At 37.1% G+C, this 23,170-nt stretch overlaps 1 protein-coding gene across 1 annotated transcript in view; it reads left to right on the top strand.

The window, feature by feature from the left end:
* The window catches only part of GPC5 (glypican 5), a 1,591,779-nt gene extending 1,573,342 nt beyond the window's left edge, over positions 1-18,437 (top strand). The window contains exon 8 of the mRNA XM_070380655.1: positions 17,115-18,437. Coding sequence (XP_070236756.1) covers positions 17,115-17,272 — 158 coding nt within the window. The 3' untranslated portion in view covers positions 17,273-18,437. The remainder of the gene's footprint in view (positions 1-17,114) is intronic.
* Positions 18,438-23,170: the final 4,733 nt, after the last annotated feature.

The following is a 23,170-nucleotide window of genomic DNA, read 5'->3' on the forward strand; positions in this document are numbered from 1 at the left end:
GCAGAAGATATTAAAAAGAGATGGCAAGAATACACAGAAGAACTGTACAAAAAAGATCTTCATGACCCAGATAATCACGATGGTGTGATCACTGACCTAGAGCCAGACATCCTGGCATGTGAAGTCAAGTGGGTCTTAGAAAGCATCACTAAGGACAAAGCTAGTGGAAGTGATGGAATTCCAGTTGAGCTATTTCAAATCCTGAAAGGTGATGCTGTGAAAGTGCTGCACTCAATATGCCAGCAAATTTGGAAAACTCTGCAGTGGCCACAGGACTGGAAAAGGTCACTTTTCATTCCAATCCCAAAGAAAGGCAACGCCAAAGATGCTCAAACTACTGCACAATTGCACTCATCTCACACGCTAGTAAAGTAATGCTCAAAATTTCTCCAAGCCAGGCTTCAGCAATACGTGAGCCGTGAACTTCCAGATGTTCAAGCAGGTTTTAGAAAAGGCAGAGGAACCAGAGACCAAATTGCCAACATCCGCTGGATCATGGAAAAAGCAAGAGAGTTCCAGAAAAACATCTATTTCTGACTAGGCCAAAGCCTTTGACTGTGTGGATCACAAGAAACTGTGGAAAATTCTGAAAGAAATGGGAATACCAGACCACCTGACCTGCCTCTTGAGAAACCTATATGCAGGTCAGGAAGCAACAGTTAGAACTGGACATGGAACAATAGACTGGTTCCAAATAGGAAAAGGAGTACATCAAGGCTGCATATTGTCAAGCTGCTTATTTAACTTATATGCAGAGTACATCATGAAATGCTGGGCTGGAAGAAGCGCAAGGTGGAATCAAGATTGCTGGGAGAAATATCAATAACCTCAGATATGCAGATGACACCACCCTTATGGCAGAAAGTGAAGAGGAACTCAAAAGCCTCTTGATGAAAGTGAAAGTGGAGAGTGAAAAAGTTGGCTTAAAACTCAACATTCAGAAAACTAAGATCATGGCATCTGGTCCCATCACTTCATGGGAAATAGATGGGGAAACAGTGGAAACAGTGGCAGACTTTATTTTGGGGGGCTCTAAAATCACTGCAGATCATGACTGCAGCCATGAAATTAAAAGACGCTTCCTCCTTGGAAGAAAAGTTATGACCAACCTAGATAGCATATTGAAAAGCAGAGACATTACTTTGCCAACAAAGGTCCGTCTAGTCAAGGCTATGGTTTTTCCAGTGGTCATGTATGGATGTGAGAGTTGGACTGTAAAGGAAGCTGAGAGCCGAAGAATTGATGTTCTTGAACTGTGGTGCGGAGAAGACTCTTTAGAGTCCCTTGGACTGCAAGGTGATCCAACCAGTCCATCCTGAAGGAGATCAGCCCTGGGATTTCTTTGGAAGGAATGATGCTAAAGCTGAAACTCCAGTACTTTGACCACCTCATGCAAAGAGTTGACTCATTGGAAAAGACTCTGATGCTAGGAGGGATTGGGGGCAGGAGGAGAAGGGGATGACAGAGGATAAGATGGCTGGATGGCATCACTGACTCGATGGACATGAGTCTGAGTGAACTCCGGAAGTTGGTGATGGACAGGGAGGCCTGCTGTGCTGTGTTTCATGGGGTCGCAAAGATTCAGGCACAACTGAGCAACTGAACTGAACATTTATTAAGGCCACAGTTTCATATAATTTTATTTGTTCATAATAATATTTGTCAAGTGCCAACTATATAGGGGCTCATACTACACATAAACCAAAGAATCATCCTGGCTAAACACTGAAATTTAAGTACTTATAGTAAGTACATATATATGTATATAAGCAGCTGAATAATCTTTATAATGACAATCCTTTGATAGTAGAGATGATTCTAACTTATTGGGTTCCTATTTACTTTGTATAGCATCAGCATATGTTTTTGAACAGTGAAGGTAATCTGCTCCCAGGTGACGAGTCCCCTTGCCATGTCCTGACTGGGCATCAGGAGACTGGCATCCTATTTATGGTTCTATCATCTATTTTCCAAGGAAACTCTGCCATTCAACTCACTCTGCCTGCCTTAGCCTCTAATCTTCAAATAATAACTATATTTTTGTCGATGTAAAAAAAATCACAAAGTGCTCTTTCATATTTATGATTTCATTTAATTTTCACATCTATCCTGGGAGAAGGCATCATTATCATGTAAATATTACAGATGAAGAAACTGAATCTCAATGACTATATGAATTTTCTCAGGTTTCTGGGGCTTGACCTCATCTCCTGTCTATACTCCATTGCTTTCTAGCATGAATTCTGGAAGTCTGGGTAGCTCCAATTTAAATAAATTAAAAAGTGTTAAGTGCTTATTTACATATCAAACATTTTCAGTAAGTCATATATTCAAAAATTGTTTCTGCAAAATGTAGGGTACTATGTATAGCTACTTACCAGCCCATAAAAAACTCATAGAAAAAAAGCCATAATCATGACTTTGAGGGGCTTAAAATTAAGTGAATGAGATCAATCTATAAACCCAAATATAAGTGATAAAAAATACATATTTAAACAGTCTTAAGCTGACTGATGATGACAAGAAAAGACAACCAGTAAAAAACACAGCAGTGTTAACTGCACAGCAGATGGAGACAAGGACAGAAAGAATTCACATGATTGCTGTCAGACAAGTTTATGCCAAAGAACTTCCAGTATTTGGAAAACCATACCATTTATTAGAATATATCACACAGAATTAGATACTGGGGCACCAATGAATTGTGGGTTTGAGAGAGAATGAGTATGGATTATTTATTTATTCCAGGAGATATAACGCAAGAACAGGTGAATTTCCATAAGGGGTCAGAGAAGGTGATCCTGTAATTTTCAGCACCCGCATAATTCACCTGCTTTCAATATGAGAGTCTTCCCTCTTTACACACAGACCTGTTATTTTCATAATGTCTTGTCAACCCAAAGTAGAGCAAATAACACACTTTAAAATCTTCCATTGTCCCATCTGAATACAAACCTCCAATTGAGAACACCACAAGGGCAAGCAGAGAGCCACCCCCACTCAACAACCTAAGTACTTGTCCTCACAAGTGCTGTGTTTCTGGTTATTTTCATGAATAATATTGGTATTTTTATCAGGGATGATAGCACTGGCTGCTGCTGCTGCTAAGTGGCTTCAGTCATGTCCGACTGTGTGCGACCCCATAGACGGCAGCCCACCAGGCTCCCCCGTCCCTGGGATTCTCCATGCAAGAACACTGGAGTGGGTTGCCATTTCCTTCTCCAATGCATGAAAGTGAAAAGTGAAAGTGAAGTCGCTCAGTCGTGTCCAACCCTCAGCGACCCCATGGACTGCAGCCTGCCAGGCTCCTCCATCCATGGGATTTTCCAGGCAAGAGTACTGGAGTAGGGTGCCATGCCTTCTCCAATAACACTGGCTAGTTCCCTATAATTTTGTTGAGCTGTCCCTTGGGCCAATAGAATTTCTTCTTAAAAAATAACGTACAAAACATTTAAAGTTTGAAATACTAAATTAAATATATTAATTTATAAAAATACACATGATGACTCAGATATGCAAGCCAAGATAATCCATTCCCATTTAATAAACATAATAAGTTTTACAATCTCTCTTGCACAACATTCTCAGATATTCTGACAATATTTTAGGCTCTAAACATTAGCTACTTAATATTCTTCAGTTACTGAAGTAAAACAGGCAAATTTTGTCTGAAGTTAATTTTCACATTTCATTGGGAGAAAAACTACCTCCTTCTCCGTGTTCACATTTTATTTGATGCAGCTAATTTTTAGCAAATACTAGTAAGTGAACGGAGAAGGCAATGGCACCCCACTCCAGTACTCTTGCCTGGAAAATCCCATGGACGGAGGAGCCTGGTGGGCTGCAGTCCATGGGGTCACTAGGAGTCGGACACAACTGAGCGACTTCACTTTCACTTTTCACTTTCATGCATTGGAGAAGGAAATGACAACCCACTCCAGTGTTCTTGCCTGGAGAATCTCAGGGACGGGGGAGCCTGGTGGGCTGCCGTCTATGGGGTGGCACAGAGTCGGACACGACTGAAGTAACTTAGCAGCAGCAGCAGTAAGTGAAAATGTCATTTATTTAATCAAGGCCCAACCCAATATCTTAAAGATACACATTATGGATTTAACAAAAAGTCCAAATAAAAGAGAATATTTAAAGGGCCCAAATTGTGGTAGGACTCAATTTTCCAATTATTCCCAGAGCTCTGTGGCTAGATAGGCCTTCTCCTGGTACATTTAACAAGCTTTACAAAATTATATAGCAAATGCACCATGGATTAGGCAATGCAAAGGCAAAAGAAGCTGCCTTCCAGTCTTCCAAACATGCATTCAGTCATTCTTCCATAAGGCACCAGGCTGTTTTGCACTATTTTCTATCAGTGGGGAGTGAACAGTCAGGCTTTACTGGTAAGTTCCTGGCTAAAATGGAACAATGCTCAGTAGTTTTGATGAAAATAACCACCATAAAAGCAGGAACACCAGAACCACCTGAACTGCACCAGTGTGAATGGACAAAAGAGACCTAGACTTACCCAAAGAGTCAAGATGGAGCTGCAGTCACAGACAGAAAACGAACTTGTGGTCACCAAAGGGGAACAGAGGACAGGGTAAATCAGGAGTTTGGGTTTAACACATATACACTACTGTATATATAATAGATAAGCAACAAGGACCTTCTATATGGCACAGAAAACTCTACTCAATAGTGTGTAATAATCTATATGGGAAAGAATATGAAAAAGAATTGTTATGTGTACATGTTTAATTGAATCACTTTGTGATACACCTGAAATTAACACAACACCACAAATCAACTCTACTCCAACAAAAAAATTAAAAAAAAAAAAAAGTTTCTCACACTTTAAAAAGTTTCTCAAGTTAAAAAATCTATTTTCAGTGACCAGACGCTGGAAATATTGAGCAAGTTGCCTTCAAGATGATAGACTGATCAAACACATTTAATTTTACTGCCTCCTGCCATCCCACTAAAATACAGTGTAAGGATTACTTTTAACAAAAATATAAAATTTACTGAGAGCCAAGGAAATAGAAGAGGTGATGATAACAACATTTAGAAACAATAAAGCTAATGGATGAATAATGAATATGTAGGAAGCCCAGGGAAGGCAATTGACAAGCAACATTGAAGAAAGCAGAGAACGAACCAAATTTGTTCAACAACATCTTCAAAAAATACAGGAATAGGCATCATCTGTCACCACTGGTAAGAAGGAGCTCACATAACAAAAGAAGGACTAGTCAATAGCTGTATCATTCAATGATTTCTTTCTCCACTTCCGACTGATCAGTCCATCTCTCCCATATGTCAGTATGCTACAGGAAGTATAATCTAGAAAGGGTCTCTGGACTGGGCACAGCTGAAGGCAGGAATATTATTCTCCAAAAAAAGATAACTGGAAAATTTATACACACATACATACACATATATATAAATAATGAATGTTGAGACCTATACCCTCCCCCAAGCCTGCTCTCACCTGGCTCCCAGAATTCCTGCAGGCAAGGAATTACTCTTAGGCAAGATATCAAAAAGTCTCTTCTGAGAGGATCTAGCTTAAGAAGAAACAAAGACAGTTAAAGGGGACCTGAGAGACTTCTGGTCTAAAATATTTCTGTTTCTTCACCCCTTTGTGCACATAGTAGGACTACATATCCCTGTCCCTTGACGTTAGAGTCATGTGATTAGCTTTGGCCAATAAACTCAGTAAGCAGAAATGTTAGGTACTCCTTCCAGATGAATGCTCTTAATTGTCAATTTGTTTCTCCCCTCATCTCCCTTGGTTCTGTTGACCATGGATGGATGTCTCCATAGGGATGTGAGGTACTTAGTTACAATGCACAGGGTTACCAGGACTGGCAGTAGACACTGCTGCCAATACTTAGGAGGCATTTGGTTTTTCAGCCTTAATTACCCTATCCAACTGACATAGGCAGCTTCCTCAACAGACATGGAAACAAGATCACATTTGTCTACTAATTACTGAGTCCTATGAAGATTATGGCATCCGGTCCCATCACTTCATGGGAAATAGATGGGGAAACAGTGGAAACAGTGGCAGACTTTATTTTTCTGGGCTCCAAAATCACTGCAGATGGTGACTGCAGCCATGAAATTAAAAGACTCTTCCTCCTTGGAAGGAAAGTTATGACCAACCTAGATAGCATATTCAAAAGCAGAGACATCACTTTGCCAACAAAGGTCCGTCTAGTCAAGGCTATGGTTTTTCCTGTGGTCATGTATGGATGTGAGAGTTGGACTGTGAAGAAGGCTGAGCACCGAAGAATTGATGCTTTTGAACTGTGGTGTTGGAGAAGACTCTTGAGAGTCCCTTGGACTGCAAGGAGATCCAGCCAGTCCATTCTGAAGGAGATCAGCCCTGGGATTTCTTTGGAAGGAATGATGCTAAAGCTGAAACTCCAGTACTTTGGCCACCTCATGGGAAATGTTGACTCATTGGAAAAGACTCTGATGCTGGGAGGGATTGGGGGCAGGAGGAGAAGGAGATGACAGAGGATAAGATGGCTGGATGACATCACTGACTTGATGGACGTGAGTCTGAGTGAACTCTGGGAGTTGGTTATGGACAGGGAGGCCTGGTGTGCTGCGATTCATGGGGTCGCAAAGAGTCGGACACGACTGAGCGACTGATCTTATCTGATGCACACACCCAGAGTTCTAACCAAATTTTCACTTTGACTTCTTAAACAACCATGAATCAGGGATTACACTTATATAAGGGGCTGCATGGAGCCCCCCATATATCCACAAGCAGAAAAAAAAATTTGTATTAGAGACTACAGTACTTTGAAAAAATACTGTAATTAGTGTCTTAATAAAGTCTGAGAAGTCTCAAACAAAAACAAAGGGGAGATATAGAGGAAAAATATCAAGTTTAGTAAATCTAAACTCTGAATACAAGAATGAAAACCTCAAGAAAAAAAATTAAGCTTAAGTAATCCCCTAGAAGAGTAAAATGATAGAAACTAGAAGAGAAAACCAGAGGACACTTTCCAGAAATCCAACACTTAAATAATGGGACACCCAGACATTGAGAATATGGTAAACAGGAAATCATCAATAAAGAATTCAAAAACATTTCCCAAGATGGACATGAGTTTGTAGGTTTCACTGACAGCCCAACACAGTGGATCCAATATCCAATAGACCCACACCAAAGGACATCATAATGGAATATCAGAATATAGTGAAAGAGACACAATATAAACAAATTTTCTCATCTATGAACTTGATACATCTGTTTATTTAGGTCTTGTTTTATGTCCTTAGATAAGGTTTGCTGTAGGGATCATGGTTTTCCTTTAGTATTTACATTTAATTTTATTGTGTTACCAAAAATTTCAAATTTTTTGTTTAAAATTCCTTGTTATTTGCTTTGTGCCCTGCTATGTGATCCCTTTTGTTAACATCTTAGGTATACTTTAAAACAATATTTACACAGTATATCCACTAGTCATTAACTACATTAGGCTATCTAATTTTGCTAGCTAGCTATATTTATTCATTTATTAGACCACTTGTGAAAGCTTGTATTTGGGTCTGGTGTAGTAAGTTATACTCCTTCTTCTGAGGTTAGAACCAATTGAAATATAAGTACTACACATCAGACAGATAAAAATAAAAATATCAGCTATTTTACTGTTAAAAACTGGACTAGAGAATGTACTGACATATGATACTTATTATTTTATCCAAGAATTACTTTCAGGTCAGAAGCATAGCTAGAAAATCATAGGTCCTTCCTGCAGAAAGAGTTAGTTTCAACTCATGGTGAAGAGCAAGGTAATATGCATTCTCACATTTCTCAATTCAAAAGAGGATGAGAAATTTAAAAGTTAAGCATTTTGGTTCTTCATCCCAACTTAGTGATCAGGGCAATCTGTTCTTTTTCCATGTGAAGGAGTGGGGGTACAGGGCAAAGAGATACTAGGATTATTACTAGAATCATGGCTGGAAGTCAGTGGAGTTCTTTTCCTGGCCCAAAGAGGTGGATGACCAAGTCATCCATATCCTCACTAACTTTCATTTGCTTGAGCTATCAGGTAATGAGATATCAAGATTAAAATTTTGTTTTAATGTTGAATGTTTGTGTGTCCATTTTGCTTTGTTATTTTATCCAATTCTTTTCCTTTATTAATATTGATTTATTTTGAAAATAGGATCTTAGGCACAGAATTGTTATATCTATATGTTGAATTATTTCTTTTGTTATTATGTGAAGACTTTCTTTACCCCCTTTAATGTTCAAAACTCATGTCTTTTATTAATATAATGACATCACCTTTCTTTTGGTTATTATTTACTTGTAGTGTATTTTTCTAAGCTTTTACTCTCACCCTTTATGTATCATTTTATTATGGTGCTAAATTTCTTTTGAAATCCAAACTGAGTGTCTGTTTTCTAATTGAAGCAGTTCATTTCATTTAGAGATTACTAAATTATTTGCATATGGCTTTAACATCTGATTTTGCGCTTTGGGCATATTTGTTTGCGTGTTTATTTTTTCCTGACTTCTATTGGATTTTATTAATCCCCTTTGCTTTAATAGATTAGGAATATATATGTTCCATATGAAGTTTTTAAGTTCTTAGCCTTGAAATTTTGACATTCATTAAAGTACACATTTTTCTTGACAAAACCTAAAGTAAATATTTCTCACTTCTTCCCAGAACATACAAATACTTTAGAATGTTTTAAAAATTGTTTGTAAATATTTTAATTATATCTTTTAAAATTATATCTAAATTAATCATTTTGTTATTGTTTTCTTAACCAACATGCTTATATACAGTAACCTAGCTAGATGTTTGCCAATTACTTTGAACACTATTATATTAATAACTTTCATCCCACTCCATTTGTGCTGTTTATTTTTACATACATTTTTAATAATACTTTAGAATCATTTTGGGAGTATTAAAAGCACTCTTTGTTAAAATACATTTATTTATGCCTTTATTTTTTCCATACTATATAACTTTGTATAGAATTCTACATTCTTTCACAGTTAGAATTTTTATTTTAGCTTCTATTATTGCTTTTGAAAATTAATATAATATTTCGTTCTGTTAAAAGCTATCTGCCCTTTCTCTCGAGTGCTTTAAAATTTTTCTATTTTTGGTACATTGAATATTACTACTATGTGTCCAGGTAAATCTTTAGTATATCTTAATTTTTAATAGTATTTAACCCCATATTATCACTGAGTTAGGATATACAAATCTTTTGTGACTTCACTAGCAATATCTGATCAGTCTTATACTCTTCACAAATAATTTACAGAATCACCAATTTTAATTGTTTCAATACTTGTAAATTCTTACAATTAAGTCTGTAGTATATAAATAAGGACTAGTATATTTAATAAACTTTATAAAGAGCCCCCTGCCAATGCAGGAGATACAAGAGACACAGATTCAATCCTTGGGTGGGAAGGTCCCCAGGAGGAGGGCATGGCCACACACTCCAGTATTCTTCCCTGGAGAATCTCATGGACAGAGGAGACTCGAGGCCTACAGTCCATAGGGTTGCAAAGAATCAAATGTGACTGAAGTGACTTAGCACACATAATATTTGGTCTTTATTATCAATTGCACAAAATGGCACTTAAAATTTTCTATTTAAAAATTATTTCTAGAAATGTCACAATACTTGTTTTAAAAAAACTCACAATAGTAATACAAAATTGCTTAAAATAATTAAAGAAAAGAAAGTGAAGTTGATCAGTCATATCGACTCTTTGTGACCCCATGGACACCAGGCTCCTCTGTCCATGGAATTTTCTAGGCAAGAATACTGAGTGGGTTGCCATTTCCTTCTCCGGGGATCTTCCCGACCCACGGATCGAATCCAGGTCTCCCACATTGTAGACAGACACTTTACCGTCTGAGCCACCAAGGAAGCATTTTTCATATGAGATGTATGTTTCCTTTCTAAAGTCTTCAGAAATCAATACCACAAATTGAGGAAAAAGATCTGGATGGTCATTATGGAATAAAAAATAACACTAGAAACTGAAAAAATAAAAAAATCCAAACAGTATTTTCTCTGCTAAAAACTCTATCCTGAAAAATAAAAGCTAATTACTATTAATTGTTCAGTTCAGTTCAGTTCAGTTCAGTCGCTCAGTCGTGTCCGACTCTTTGTGACCCCATGAACTGCAGCATGCCAGGCCTCCCTGTCCATCAACTCCCGGAGTTCACCCAGACTCACGTCCATCGAGTCAGTGATGCCATCCAGCCATCTCATCCTCTGTCGTCCCCTTCTCCTCTTGCCCCCAATCCCTCCCAGCATCAGAGTCTTTTCCAATGAGTCAACTCTTTGCATGAGGTGGCCAAAGTACTGGAGTTGCAGCTTTAGCATCATTCCTTCCAAAGAAATCCCAGGGCTGATCTCCTTCAGAATGGACTGGCTGGATCTCCTTGCAGTCCAAGGGACTCTCAAGAGTCTTCTCCAACACCACAGTTCAAAAGCATCAATTCTTTGGCGCTCAGCCTTCTTCACAGTCCAACTCTCACATCTATACATGACCACAGGAAAAACCATAGCCTTGACTAAACGAACCTTTGTTGGCAAAGTAATGTCTCTGCTTTTGAATATGCTATCTAGGTTGGTCATAACTTTCCTTCCAAGGAGGAAGCACCTTTTAATTTCATGGCTGCAGTCACCATCTGCAGTGATTTTGGAGCCCAGAAAAATAAAGTCTGACACTGTTTCCACTGTTTCCACATCTATTTCCCATGAAGTGATGGGACCAGATGCCATGATCTTCGTTTTCTGAATGTTGAGCTTTAAGCCAACTTTTTCACTCTCCACTTTCAATTTCATCAACAGGCTTTTGAGTTCCTCTTCACTTTCTGCCATAAGGGTGGTGTCATCTGCATATCTGAGGTTATTGATATTTCTCCCGGCAATCTTCATTCCAGCTTGTGTTTCTTCCAGTCCAGTGTTTCTCGTGATGTACTCTGCATATAAGTTAAATAAGCAGGATGACAATATACAGCCTTGATGTACTCCTTTTCCATTAATTGTTGGAGAGCAACCAATAATCCATTTGATAGAGAAACAAGCAATAATAATCCCTGATATTACCCAGAACTGAAATATCTCAATATATCATAATACTTTAAAGTAAACTTTGGTTTACAGTCATAATCTCCTATTAATGTTTTAACTCACTGTTTAACTTACTAACAATTAAAATTACTTCATTATTCTCACATAATTTGTCAAAAAGGAAGACTATGCTTGGTTATAAAGCATCAACCAAAAGAACTATAAATAAATTTCACACTTTTTCTCACAGAGAACAGAATAATAATCCTATTTATTAGTCAGACCCTGAATATCAAATAGAAGATCACAGAGGTGACATTCCATAAGGGTTCGTGATTATCACAGACCTTGTCTCTTCAACCATACAGTCACTCTGCTCTTGTTACTGGATTACATGGAAGCCCCCAAGGAAAACTGGAAAATAACAGCATTTTTTTCAGGATACACCCTAGATTAAAGTGACTCAATAGTCTGGGTGGGTCTATCAATTATATTTCCTAAGAGATAAGAATGGATTAATCATTTAAAAAATGGTAAACTGTTACATAAACCATATCAGATTTGTTAGACACCCAAATGTCCAGTCAATATACATATGGCTAATTTTAGTATAAATGACCATTCAAGTCTATCAAATAATGACCAAGGGTAATAGTTTTTATTGAATGTTACAAGATCCATAGCAACTTTATTTAGCAAGTACTTGCTAAGTTAATATTCTCACAATGAATCTTGGCTATTACATTCACTACTTTTCTCTCAGATGTAAAATTCCAGGTTTGCACCTAATTCTAATATTTTATTCTATATTCTGTGTTGCTGCAGTATAATTTTATGTCTTTATATTAAAAGAGATTGAACTTAAGAAAGTAAATATTTTTCCAAAGAAATCATACAAATGTGAACAGATACATGAAAAGATGCTCAACAGCACTAATTATGAAGAAAATTCAAATCAAACCCACGAGATATTGCTTCACAACTGTTAGAATGGCTATTATCAAAAACAGTACGTGAACTGAAAACTTCCGGATGTTCAAGCTGGATTTAGAAAAGGCAGAGGAACCAGAGATCAAATTGCCAACATCCATTGGATCATAGAAAAAGTGAGAGAGTTCTAGAAAAATATCTACTTCCGCTTTATCAACTACGCCAAAGCCTTTGACTGTGTGGATCACAAAAAACTGTAAAAAATTCTTCAAGAGAGGGGAATATCAGACTACCTGACCTGCCTCTTGAGAAATCTGTATGCAGGTCAAGAAGCAACAGTTAGAACTGGACATGGAACATACGACTAGTTCCAAATCGGGAAAGGAGTATGTCAAGGCTGTACATTGTCACCCTGCTTTTTTAACTTCTATGCAGAGTACATCATGTGAAATGCCAGGCTGGATGGAGCACAAGCTGAAATCAAGATTCCTGGAGAAATATCAATAACTTCAGATATGCAGATGACACCACCCTTATGGCAGAAAGTAAAGAGAAACTAAAGATCCTCTTGATGAAAGAGAAAGAAGAGAGTGAAAGAGCTGGCTTAAAACTCAACATTTAGAAAACTAAGATCATGGCATCCAGTCCCAGCACTTCATGGCAAATAGATGGGGAGACAATGAAAACAGTGACAGACTTTATTTCTTTGGCTCCTAAATCACTGAGGATGGTGACTGCAGCCATGAAATTAAAAGACACTTGATCCTTGGAGGAAAAGCTATGACCAACGTGGACAGTATTAAAAAGCAGAGACATTATTTTGCCGACAAAAGTCGGTCTAGTCAAAGCTATGGTTTTTCTAGTAGTCACATATGTATATGAGAGTTGGACTATAAAGAAAGCTGAGTGCCAAAGAATTGATGCTTTTGAACTGTGGTTTTGGAGAAGACTCTTGAGAGTCCCTTAGACTGCAAGGAGATACAACCAGTCCATCCTAAAGGATATCAGTCCTGAATATTCATTGGACTGATGCAAGGAGATACAACCAGTCCATCCTAAAGGATATCAGTCCTGAATATTCATTGGACTGATGCTGAAGGTGAAGCTACAATACTTTGGCCACCTGATGTGAAGAACTGACTCCTTGGAAAAGTCCCTGATGCTGGGGAAGATTGAAGGCATGAGGAGAAGGGGACAACAGAGGATGAGATGGTTGGATGGCATCACCGACTCGATGGACGTTAGTTTGAGCATGTTCCAGGAGTTGATGATGGACAGAGAAGCCTGGCATGCTGCAGTCCATGGGGTTGCAAAGAATTGGACACCACTGGGTGACTGAACCGAACTGATTATCAAAAAGACAAATGATAAGTATTGGCAAGGATGTGGAGAAAAGGGGATCTTTGTGCACTCTTGGTGGGAATGCAAATTGGTCCAATCACTATGGAAAACAGCATGGAGGTTCCCAAAAAATTAAAATATAGAATTATCATACGATCCAGCAATTCCATATCTGGATATATATCCAAAGGAAATGAAAACAGGATCTCAAAGAGATATCTGCACTCCCATGTTCACTGCAGCATTAATCACAATAACCAAGATACAAAAACAGCCTGTCAATAGATGAATGGATAAAGATGTATTGTATATAAAAACAATAGAATGTTATTCAGACATGAAAAAAGAAAATCCTGCCATTTGCTATGACTTAGATGAAGTTTGAGGGCATTATCCTAAGTGAAATAGGTCAGACAGAGAAAGATGAATGCTCTGCTACGTCACTTGTATCTATAACTTAAAAAAAAAGCAAACTCACAGAAACAGGGTAGATTGATGACTGCCAAGAACTGGGAGGTAGGGTAAATGAGATGTTGTTCAAGGGTACAAACTTTCAGTTATAAGATAAAAAAGTTCTGGGTATCTAATGTCAAGCACAGTGACTACAGTGATTAACACTGAATTATATACTTGAAAGGGCTAAGTGAGTAGATCTTAAATGTTGTTCTCAAAAAAAAAAAAAGTAGTTATGTGGCATGCTGGAGACATTAACACTATGGTGACAATCATTTTATAAAATATAAGTACATCAAATCAACATATTGTACACATTAAACTTACATAATGTTATGTCAATTAATATCCCAATAAAACTGTGGGAAGGGAAAATCAAACTGAAGTGGAGAAACATTTTTATGGTTTTGCAATTTTCTGTCCTGAATTAAAGTTATCAACTTATTCATTCACCTACTTATTACTAAATGCTTACTCAGTGAATACAAAAATCAGTGATAGATTCCCTATTCTTAAAGAAAGGCAGCCATAGACTGAGTTCAAAGATCCTTAAAGACCATGCAAGTATGTGTATAAAATAATATCAAAACATTCTTCTGCACTAATATCTACTTTTTGAATCTTTTAAAGTAAGTAAATGCACAATTTTCTTAACCTAGTTCCCTACTAGTAGACACTTAATGGCTTATGACTTTTCACTAATAATGCACAGATTATTTTGTGAATAAATATGCACATATTTTTAAAATTATTCCCATGGGATTTTTCCACTAAAGCAGAATTTGGGTGTCTAGGTAAGTGTACATTTTAAACACTTTTGCTATATTTTGGCAATCTTCCTTAATAAAGGGCTATATCCTTGCCACACTGGTTGTCATCACCTCTCTGTCCTGCTTTTGTCAATTGGACAGTAGGTTAACTGACACCTCATCTTGTATAAGATAATATTACTTCATAGCACCAACCATCAGGCAAGTGCCCAAATTTTAACATTTCATTTGTTTTTGTAATAGCATGGCTATCTGTCTACCTCTTCCAGACTGCAAGCCACCGAGGGCAGAAATAGGAATTTATTGCTATCTTTGTGTGTTGCCATTAGGCATAGAAAAGTTTATTTTAAATTATTTCATTTTTGTTTAATTTATTTTTTTTTTATTTTTTAACTTTACAATATTGTATTGGTTTTGCCATATATCAACATGAATCCGCCACAGGTATACACATGTTCCCCATCCTGAACCCTCCCCCTCCTCCCTCCCCATACCATCCCTCTGGGTCATCCCAGTGCACCAGCCCCAAGCATCCAGTATCGTGCATCGAACCTGGACTGGCAACTCGTTTCATATATGATATTATTCATGTTTCAATGTCATTCTCCCAAATCATCCCACCCTCTCCCTCTCTGCAAAATCATCAAACTGATTTTTCTTTTATGGGTCTTTGGCTGAGCTTTAGTATAATTTGTAAGCTTAGTGAATTAAGTTCCTTTAAGAAAACAATCAGTACATCAGATCATTGTGGCCTTGGCCTTCTTGGCATGCAAAGATTTCTTAACAGAAGTTCAGGCCAGGTTGTGATTTGATCTGAAACTGCAGCCCTGACTGCCAGGCTCTTCAAGAGATCTTTCATTCTTTCTATATAATTCTTATCTCAAGGGACCATCATCCTTAGAACTATCGCATTTATTAGTAATACCTCTACCTCCAATGTTAAAATGGCATCTGACTGAAGATGAGATAATCCCTCCTCGTATTGCCTGATTCACAGACATAAGACTTAACATCTATTTTCATATTTGTACTCACCACAGTACCCTGAAGCCCAAACCAGTGCCTGGCTCATGAATGAATGAGGAAAATACTGACTTCAGAAGGCATACGAAAAAGTTTTTCATGAATCCAGTCCAGGCACTTCCTCACAGTGCTTTAAAAAAGAAATAAATCCCTTAAAGCTCAAATTTATGTAGTTATCTTGGAAAAAATTTTAATTGCCTAGAGTCCACACAGCTCCTTGTTATATTCTAACATAACAAGGAGTATAAAACCATGACTAAAATATGCACACTCTTCTCCAGTCTCCATAAAAAAAAAAAAAAAAAAGGAATTGCTGGTTTATTCATCTTGCCTAATGACATAGAAGGGCAAAACAAGTACCCAAACAATGAATAATAACACAAGCACTCAGACTGTAAAATCGATATGTCAGATCAGTAGAGCTGAGCTTCGTTTTAATGCTCTCATCCCTGAACGCAGTGGAGCTTACTTTCTGAATTATATATATGTATTGACCTAATTACATAAATATTGACTTTTCCTTATATGAAGCTTTTTTTTTTCAGTCTCACTGTAATTACGATGTCAATACTTGTGGCCCTAGTAACATTGAATTTAAACCTGTTAATTGTGACTGATGGTGGCACACCATGAGATAATCCAGACAGTCTCACAGTCTCAGCACATGGGTGACACTGGATAGTAACTGATAAATCAGGAATTTCTTAGCGGTATCATAGTAAGGTAAACTTCTTTAAGAAAATAATCTTATTCATCCCCAATAATTGGGGAGCTGGCCTCCTCCTCAGTTTGTTGGGTTTTACAACACACAGAAGTAATAACCAGGTTGTGACTAGATTTCGGTCTATAATGTTGTACAACATTTTTTTTTCTTTAATCAAACACTTCATCCCTAACTTCAATCCCCAGCCCATCCTACTACTAAATTCTTTGATCTACTGACAGATATCTATACCCCTATCCCCATAGCTCTGCGTGTGTATAAAGGGTATCATTTAATATTTATTATTCTTTGATATATTTCAGTGAGGATCTGTGAATAGTTTAGCCTAATACAAAATATGTGTATAAATTCTACTTTTTAAAAATGTCCAATTTAATTACCTCTCCTACATAGCTTTATTTTCATAAGAAAAGATTTCACACAGTTCCTACCACTGTTACATCTCTGGGCCAAGCACTGATTCTATACCTCAAGACATTTTAATTACATTTCTTTACTTTGATAACTTTTAGAGAAATATTCCAAATGCTTTCAAAAAGCTAGAAAGTACTTTTTACTTTGTTCTCATAAAGTTTCTGAGCACTGCCACTCAAGGTCTTATACGTTCCAATTTAAGAAATGCAGAAGTATGTGTCATATTCATTGTTTAGAGTCAGGTGAAACACATAGGGAATGCTATACAAAAAGATTAAAAACAGTCGTGTCCACAATTTGGGTAGAGATTCGTTCTAGAAGGATCATGGTGAGGTGGTATATCCATCATTCCATGATTTTCTCATTTGCCTCTACAGGGATGCCAGAGGAGATGAACCTCAGTGACGTGAAGCAAATCCATCAAACAGACGGTGGTAGTACTTTAGACACAACGGGAGCAGGATGTACAGCCGCAACTGAAACTATGGCACTGACTCTGATGGGGGTAGTCATGTTATTTCCTGGGCTTTGGTAACAGCTCTTCTGCCCCGATACACATGTCTTAGTGGAGTCTTGATTTCTCCCTTCTCTTGCTCTAAGTGGAATAAGGTATCTTTTCAAATGTAACAATTATATTTACGAGAAGGTACTAACTTCTTGGAAGCCAAGTTGGCATGTTGACAAAGTACCTAAAAATCAACGTTTACATGATAGACCGTTTGAAAACATGTCTTCTTTGAATCTAAAATATGAATCTAGCTTAAATGTTCGTAATCGCTAACATGTTAAACCTGCAAATGTGAAGAGCATGGAAGTGACTTTGAATGAGAAGGATTTAGTATGTCTGTAACTTTACTATTCTCAATTCCAACCTTTTCCTTTTTAAAAGAAAAAAATGTTTTCAACGGAAGGTGTATTTGCAGGATGATGAAAACAATACATAGCTTTTCTTAAAATACTGGAATCAGAATTTCATTAACTGAATCAGAAACAAACCATGGCAAGTAGTATGCATGCATTTTCAAGATTTTCTTCCATTTTATAAGCTATAGAAAGAAATGACTGAAAGCCTATAAATTATAGAGTAGATTGCAAGGAGCATTTCACATAATTTCATTGAAGATGCTTGATGGTTTTTATCCACTGTAACTAAGCCACTGACAAACGTAAAGCTGAGTATTTTGATAGCATCTGATTTGTATCCCATTATATACAAAATGTATCTTTGGTATTGTGACTGTGTTCCCTCCTATCTCTCTGCCTCCTAATGGACTTATCTATGTTGCAAAGCACACGCCTGCTCTAGGAATATCTCTAATAAAGCTGTTAATTATTTGGTGGAAAATTTTAAAGAATATTGATCATTTTCTCCTAGAAAAAATGATATATTCATCCATTTTCAAAATGTTACTTCAAAAATTTGCTGTTTTTTAAAACTTGATATTGAACAATTGTCTATATATTTCCAAAGTTCCTATGAATATCTAAAGATGCACTAATATAGAAAACATGGCATGCGCTATTTTAGCTCTTTTCGTATTTTCACATTAGCAGAGCCACTAATCCAAAGTCCCTGACTTCCCAGTTGAGATAAGATGCCTCAGCAGACACTGTGCTTATCACTGTACTTAAGGAGAAAGAGATAAGTCAGCTTTTATTAGGAAGTATCATATCCAGTCAATAGCCAGAAAATATAATTAATACAAAGCGACAGAACAGAAAAGAGAAGTGCTGAACTTATAAAATTTTTAAAAAATCAAAAAGATTTCAAATGATCTCTGAAAAAGAACTGACAGGGACTCAGTCAACAAGCATTTGCAGGATGAAATCAATCTGTCCAAATAAGGAAACTATATGATAAAACCCTATTCTCCCTCAGGTTCTCAATTATTGATGAGAACCTGGTGATGGTCAACTTACACCACAGTATTTTTAAACTGCCAAGATAAGTCAGATTTTTCTTGTCTGTTCAAATATGACTCTGAACTGGAAGTGCTATTCTACCTGCCAATTCTGGATGCCATTTTCCTAGGCTTCCACTCCGCCTTAACATGATCTGCTTAGATTTTAGCACATTTGCACCACCATACTCCAAATATTAGAAACCTAACACTTTTTTAAATTTTAATTTCAACTTCAACTCTTCATTTAAACAGCTCTGAAATGTGTAATATGAGGTCAACCATTTGTGGCCCTCCAGCCCAAGCCACAGTTGGGTTGCCATGGCAGCACTTCTGACCCAAACCTGAAGGGTCTTTAGAAAAGCCAAGTAAATAACATGGTTCAGCAGTCTAATATGTACCTGGATAATATTAGTTGATAAAAGATAATTTTAGGTATTGTAGGAAATGATTAAAAGCAGAGTAGTAACAAAATTGATAGTATGAATGAATATCTTTTTATCAATTAAATTTTACATACTCAAATGGGTGCTGTCTACCTCCATGTAGGTGTCTAGGAGACAATACATATACCACAAATGATAAAGCTAGAGCTCAAAACACCTGAGGTTTTCAGAATTTCTTTAAGAGCCCGAGGCATACTTTTTTAATATTTTCAATGAGGTCATTCTTTAACACTCTGCTGTAAACCATCTTACATTTGTATAGCTCTTATAATTTATAGGGCTCTTTCAGAGGAGACAAAGCATATCATTTGTCTTTCCTCACTTCTAAAGGATGGGCTCAATTTTTAGTCAAATAAAACAATAACACTGAGTTGTTTTCTTTTAATATGGCTCAGAATTTGCTTTATAAGAGTTTTCCATTAGTAAGATTAAAAAGTTTTTAAGCAATGGTAAAGTTGCTTTACCATTGGTACCATCGCTCTACCATTTGGTACCATTGCTACCAAATGGTAGAATACATGTTTACTTTCCAAGATGACTTAAAGGATAACATTCAGGTGAATATATATGTATTTAAATTATCTTTCACAGTTATAGTCACATTTTATACTGGGATCAATTAAAGGAGTTTTCTTGAATTTCTGAGTTATTGTTATATAAATTAATCTGAAACAGTCTAGTATTCTGCATGTATTAAGGAAGAATCAGTTAATCTGAGCCAAAATCCAGGGCCCTCCCTTTGCATATACACCATGATAAATGCTCTTACACAAAATCTCCTTTAGTCTCACCAATAATATTATCACCTCCATTTAACCAGTGAGGAAACTGAGGCTAGAAATACTATGTACTTTGTTTGGTGTCATACAACTAGTCAGAGTAGAATCAAACATATAAGTAATGTCTCTAAACAAACCATATACGTTCTTGGTTCAAAGATATAACAGTTTCAGAACAGTAGTACAAAATCTTAAAGTTAGCATAAAAGTCATTCAAAGGTGATTTAAGTCTCTAAACAAGGATTTAAAAAAACAAGTAAAATTAACTGTACGATCCTAATGTATAATTATCAAATTGTATATAGTATAAAAGCATAGGAAAAAAGAAAAATGTAGACATGAACCTTTTCTTTTGTACTAATCGTTACTGTCTCACATGTGAAAATTTCATTCAAATACATCAGCTGCTAAAATAAACCAGCTACCAAAAATGAGAAAATACACATATATATTTTCTAACTATCACAGAATCATAACATTTCTTTTTGTTTTCTGAGCAACTGAAGGGTTTAAACATTTCTTTGGCCATAAGACACAGGATGGCATAAAAATATAAGGAAAGAAAGATGAGAAACAGGGAGGGAGGGAGCATGTGGTGGAATATTACTTTTAAAAATCTTAGATATGTCTTATCCTCTATTTGTCCAGGAACATCTTATCAATGAAGTAGTGTCTGGAGTGTTCTTTTCTAATTAAAGGACAGAAGTTAATACGCGATTTCCTCCCAGTACTCAGCTTTTCTAAGTACTCAATAATGATGCTTTGGAAAGGACTCAATTAGTTTACTCCTAATTGTTTTCAAGCACTAAAAATATTGTTTCTAGCATCAGAACTCTTCAGGTACAATCAAAATTGTTTCTTCCTGAGTGAATTCATTCAACCCAGACTTGTGATTTTTTGAGATAAGTCATTGAGCAGTCTGTGATATTAGTATTTCTTTAGGTTGTCAACTTTGGTATCCTATATAAAAACATGGGTTGTATGAAAATTCAGCAATAATTCATGTTATTAGATATGACACTGGGCATATTTTTTTTAATTGTAGACTGTTGTATATCAATCATTTCTGAAAAATAGAGACAAAATTTTCTCAAGTTTGAAATCTTTCTTTGCCTTTGCTAGAATTAAATGATCACTGAATTACTCTTATATCATCATTTTGTAAATGAAGTTTCACTCAAATGAGTCCTTAAACTAACCTATTTCCATGTGCAGAAAAAAACTGAAGAATTTCGTTACAATATGATTTACATCTTCACAGTAGAAATGGCAATAACTATTTGGAACAGAGTGCCGGGATGGAAGTTTGTGGATAACTTTGCAAACATCTGATTCAAGAGTCTCTCCCCTTCCTGCACTTGTCAACTGTCACATTGGAAGCATCTTCACCATGAAATATTGGGTTGGTCAAAAAGCTTGTGGGAAATTTTCTATAGCATTTTAACAGAAAAACCCAAATTTTTTGGCCAGCCCAATATATATAAAGAGATTATGCATCTCACCTTCCCAAGAAAGTTTTCCTTTATCACAGAGCAAGAGGAAGGGGATAGAGGAATTTGAAGTGCCATAGAATAAAAAGCAGATCAGAGAACATCTGAGGAGCAAACTGGTTGGAGACAGAAGGAATGGAATTGACCCAGAGGAATCACTTGGGTAACTGGGTAAGTAAATTCTACTTCTGTAAGTTTCAGTACCCACCTTTGAGCACCCGTGAACTGAAGGAACTAAATGTCAGAAGGAGAGGAAGTAGAGAGTCTCTCTTTTCGCCAGATTACCCAGCCAAGGCCAGCAGCACTAAGGAGGAAAACAAAAAGCCTAGTTTGCAAAACAAACGCTATGGGCAGTACAGTGTGTTTAGCAAGCACCTGTCTTATTCTATTTCTTTAAGAAATCTAGGCACTGACCAGTAAGTATTTTTAACAACAGTAATTTCTTCAGAATAACAAGATCCCCATAGAATAAATAAGGATTTCAACTTACAAAATTGTGGTCAAAATTGTCAAAGACTTTCAGAATAGAGTTAGTCAAGTCATGGTGCTTTTCCAACTCACCCCACACGCCCATTCCTGTCCCTCTCACCAACATGCACACACCCACCCATGCCTCACAGTTCCTTGCTGGTGTTTCCATTTCCTTTTTATCTTCTCATCTGTATAACTGAGTTAGCTGTATCTAACTCGGAATTACTTAACAGGACTAGATAATGCAACACATATTTAAGACCCACCTGGCACATGGTAATCCTTAATAATTTCACATTTGTGCCTTTCCCATTAAGCCTTCTCTTAAAATGCATGTGTGCCCAGAATTGGACAATGCCACACTATTAAATTATTAATTCTGCCTGTGGCTAAGCTTTTGATAGGGAAACAGCCTAAAGAAAGTTTGAGTGTGGATAAATAGAGCTTAAGAAGGAGGACTCACTGGAAAAATCCCTGATGCTGGGAAACATTGAGGGCAGAAGAGGGCATCAGAGGATGAGATGGCTGGATGACATCACTGATGCAACGGACATGAACTTGGGCAAACTCTGGGAGATGGTGAGGAACAGTGAGGCCTGGCGTGCTGAAGTCCATGGGGTCACAGTCAGACACGACTGTGTGACTGAACAACAACAAGGAGGAGGAATAAGAGTAGAATTGCAAAAGAGACCTACTCCTGCCTGTTTCATCTGTCATGTTTTGCTTAGCCTCATCCTGGCTACAAAGTTTATTCATGGAAAATGTATTTCCAAGATATAGGGAGTTAGAGTGGTCTTGCTTTTATTGATTATAAAGGGATATTAGCCCTGACCCAGTGTTTACAAGTGAATTTGTCTCCAACTGTAACAAACTGAAGACCTCAACTGCCAGCCCCTGCAATGGCAAGTCTACCTGACCAGAGTCTTCAGACCACATCTCAGAATGATTATAGTCTGGGATAGAGCTCAGAGCTCAGGCCAAGATGAGGTGGAATTTAACCATTAATGAGCAATCAGTGTATTGCTCAGTATCATACTGAAAGTCACCACCAAGTGAGGATTTCTGAATGGCAAGATCATCTCAAGTTCACGTTGATAACAGGTGACAAAGCAAGTACAGTAAATCCCCTACATTTGAATGAGTTCTGTTCCAAGAATGCATTTGAAAGTTCAATTTGTTTTTAAGTCCAACAAAGTTATGCCTAGGCACCCAACTAACACAATCAGGCTATATAGTACCGGACCACGTGCTGTGTTGGGCTCAGTTGCTCAGTCGTGTCTGACTCTTTGTGACCCCATGGGCTATAGCCCACCAGGTTTTTCTGTCCATGGGGATTCTCCAGGCAA

Source organism: Bos mutus, chromosome 12 (genome assembly GCF_027580195.1).
Source record: "Bos mutus isolate GX-2022 chromosome 12, NWIPB_WYAK_1.1, whole genome shotgun sequence".
Lineage (NCBI taxonomy): Eukaryota > Metazoa > Chordata > Mammalia > Artiodactyla > Bovidae > Bos > Bos mutus.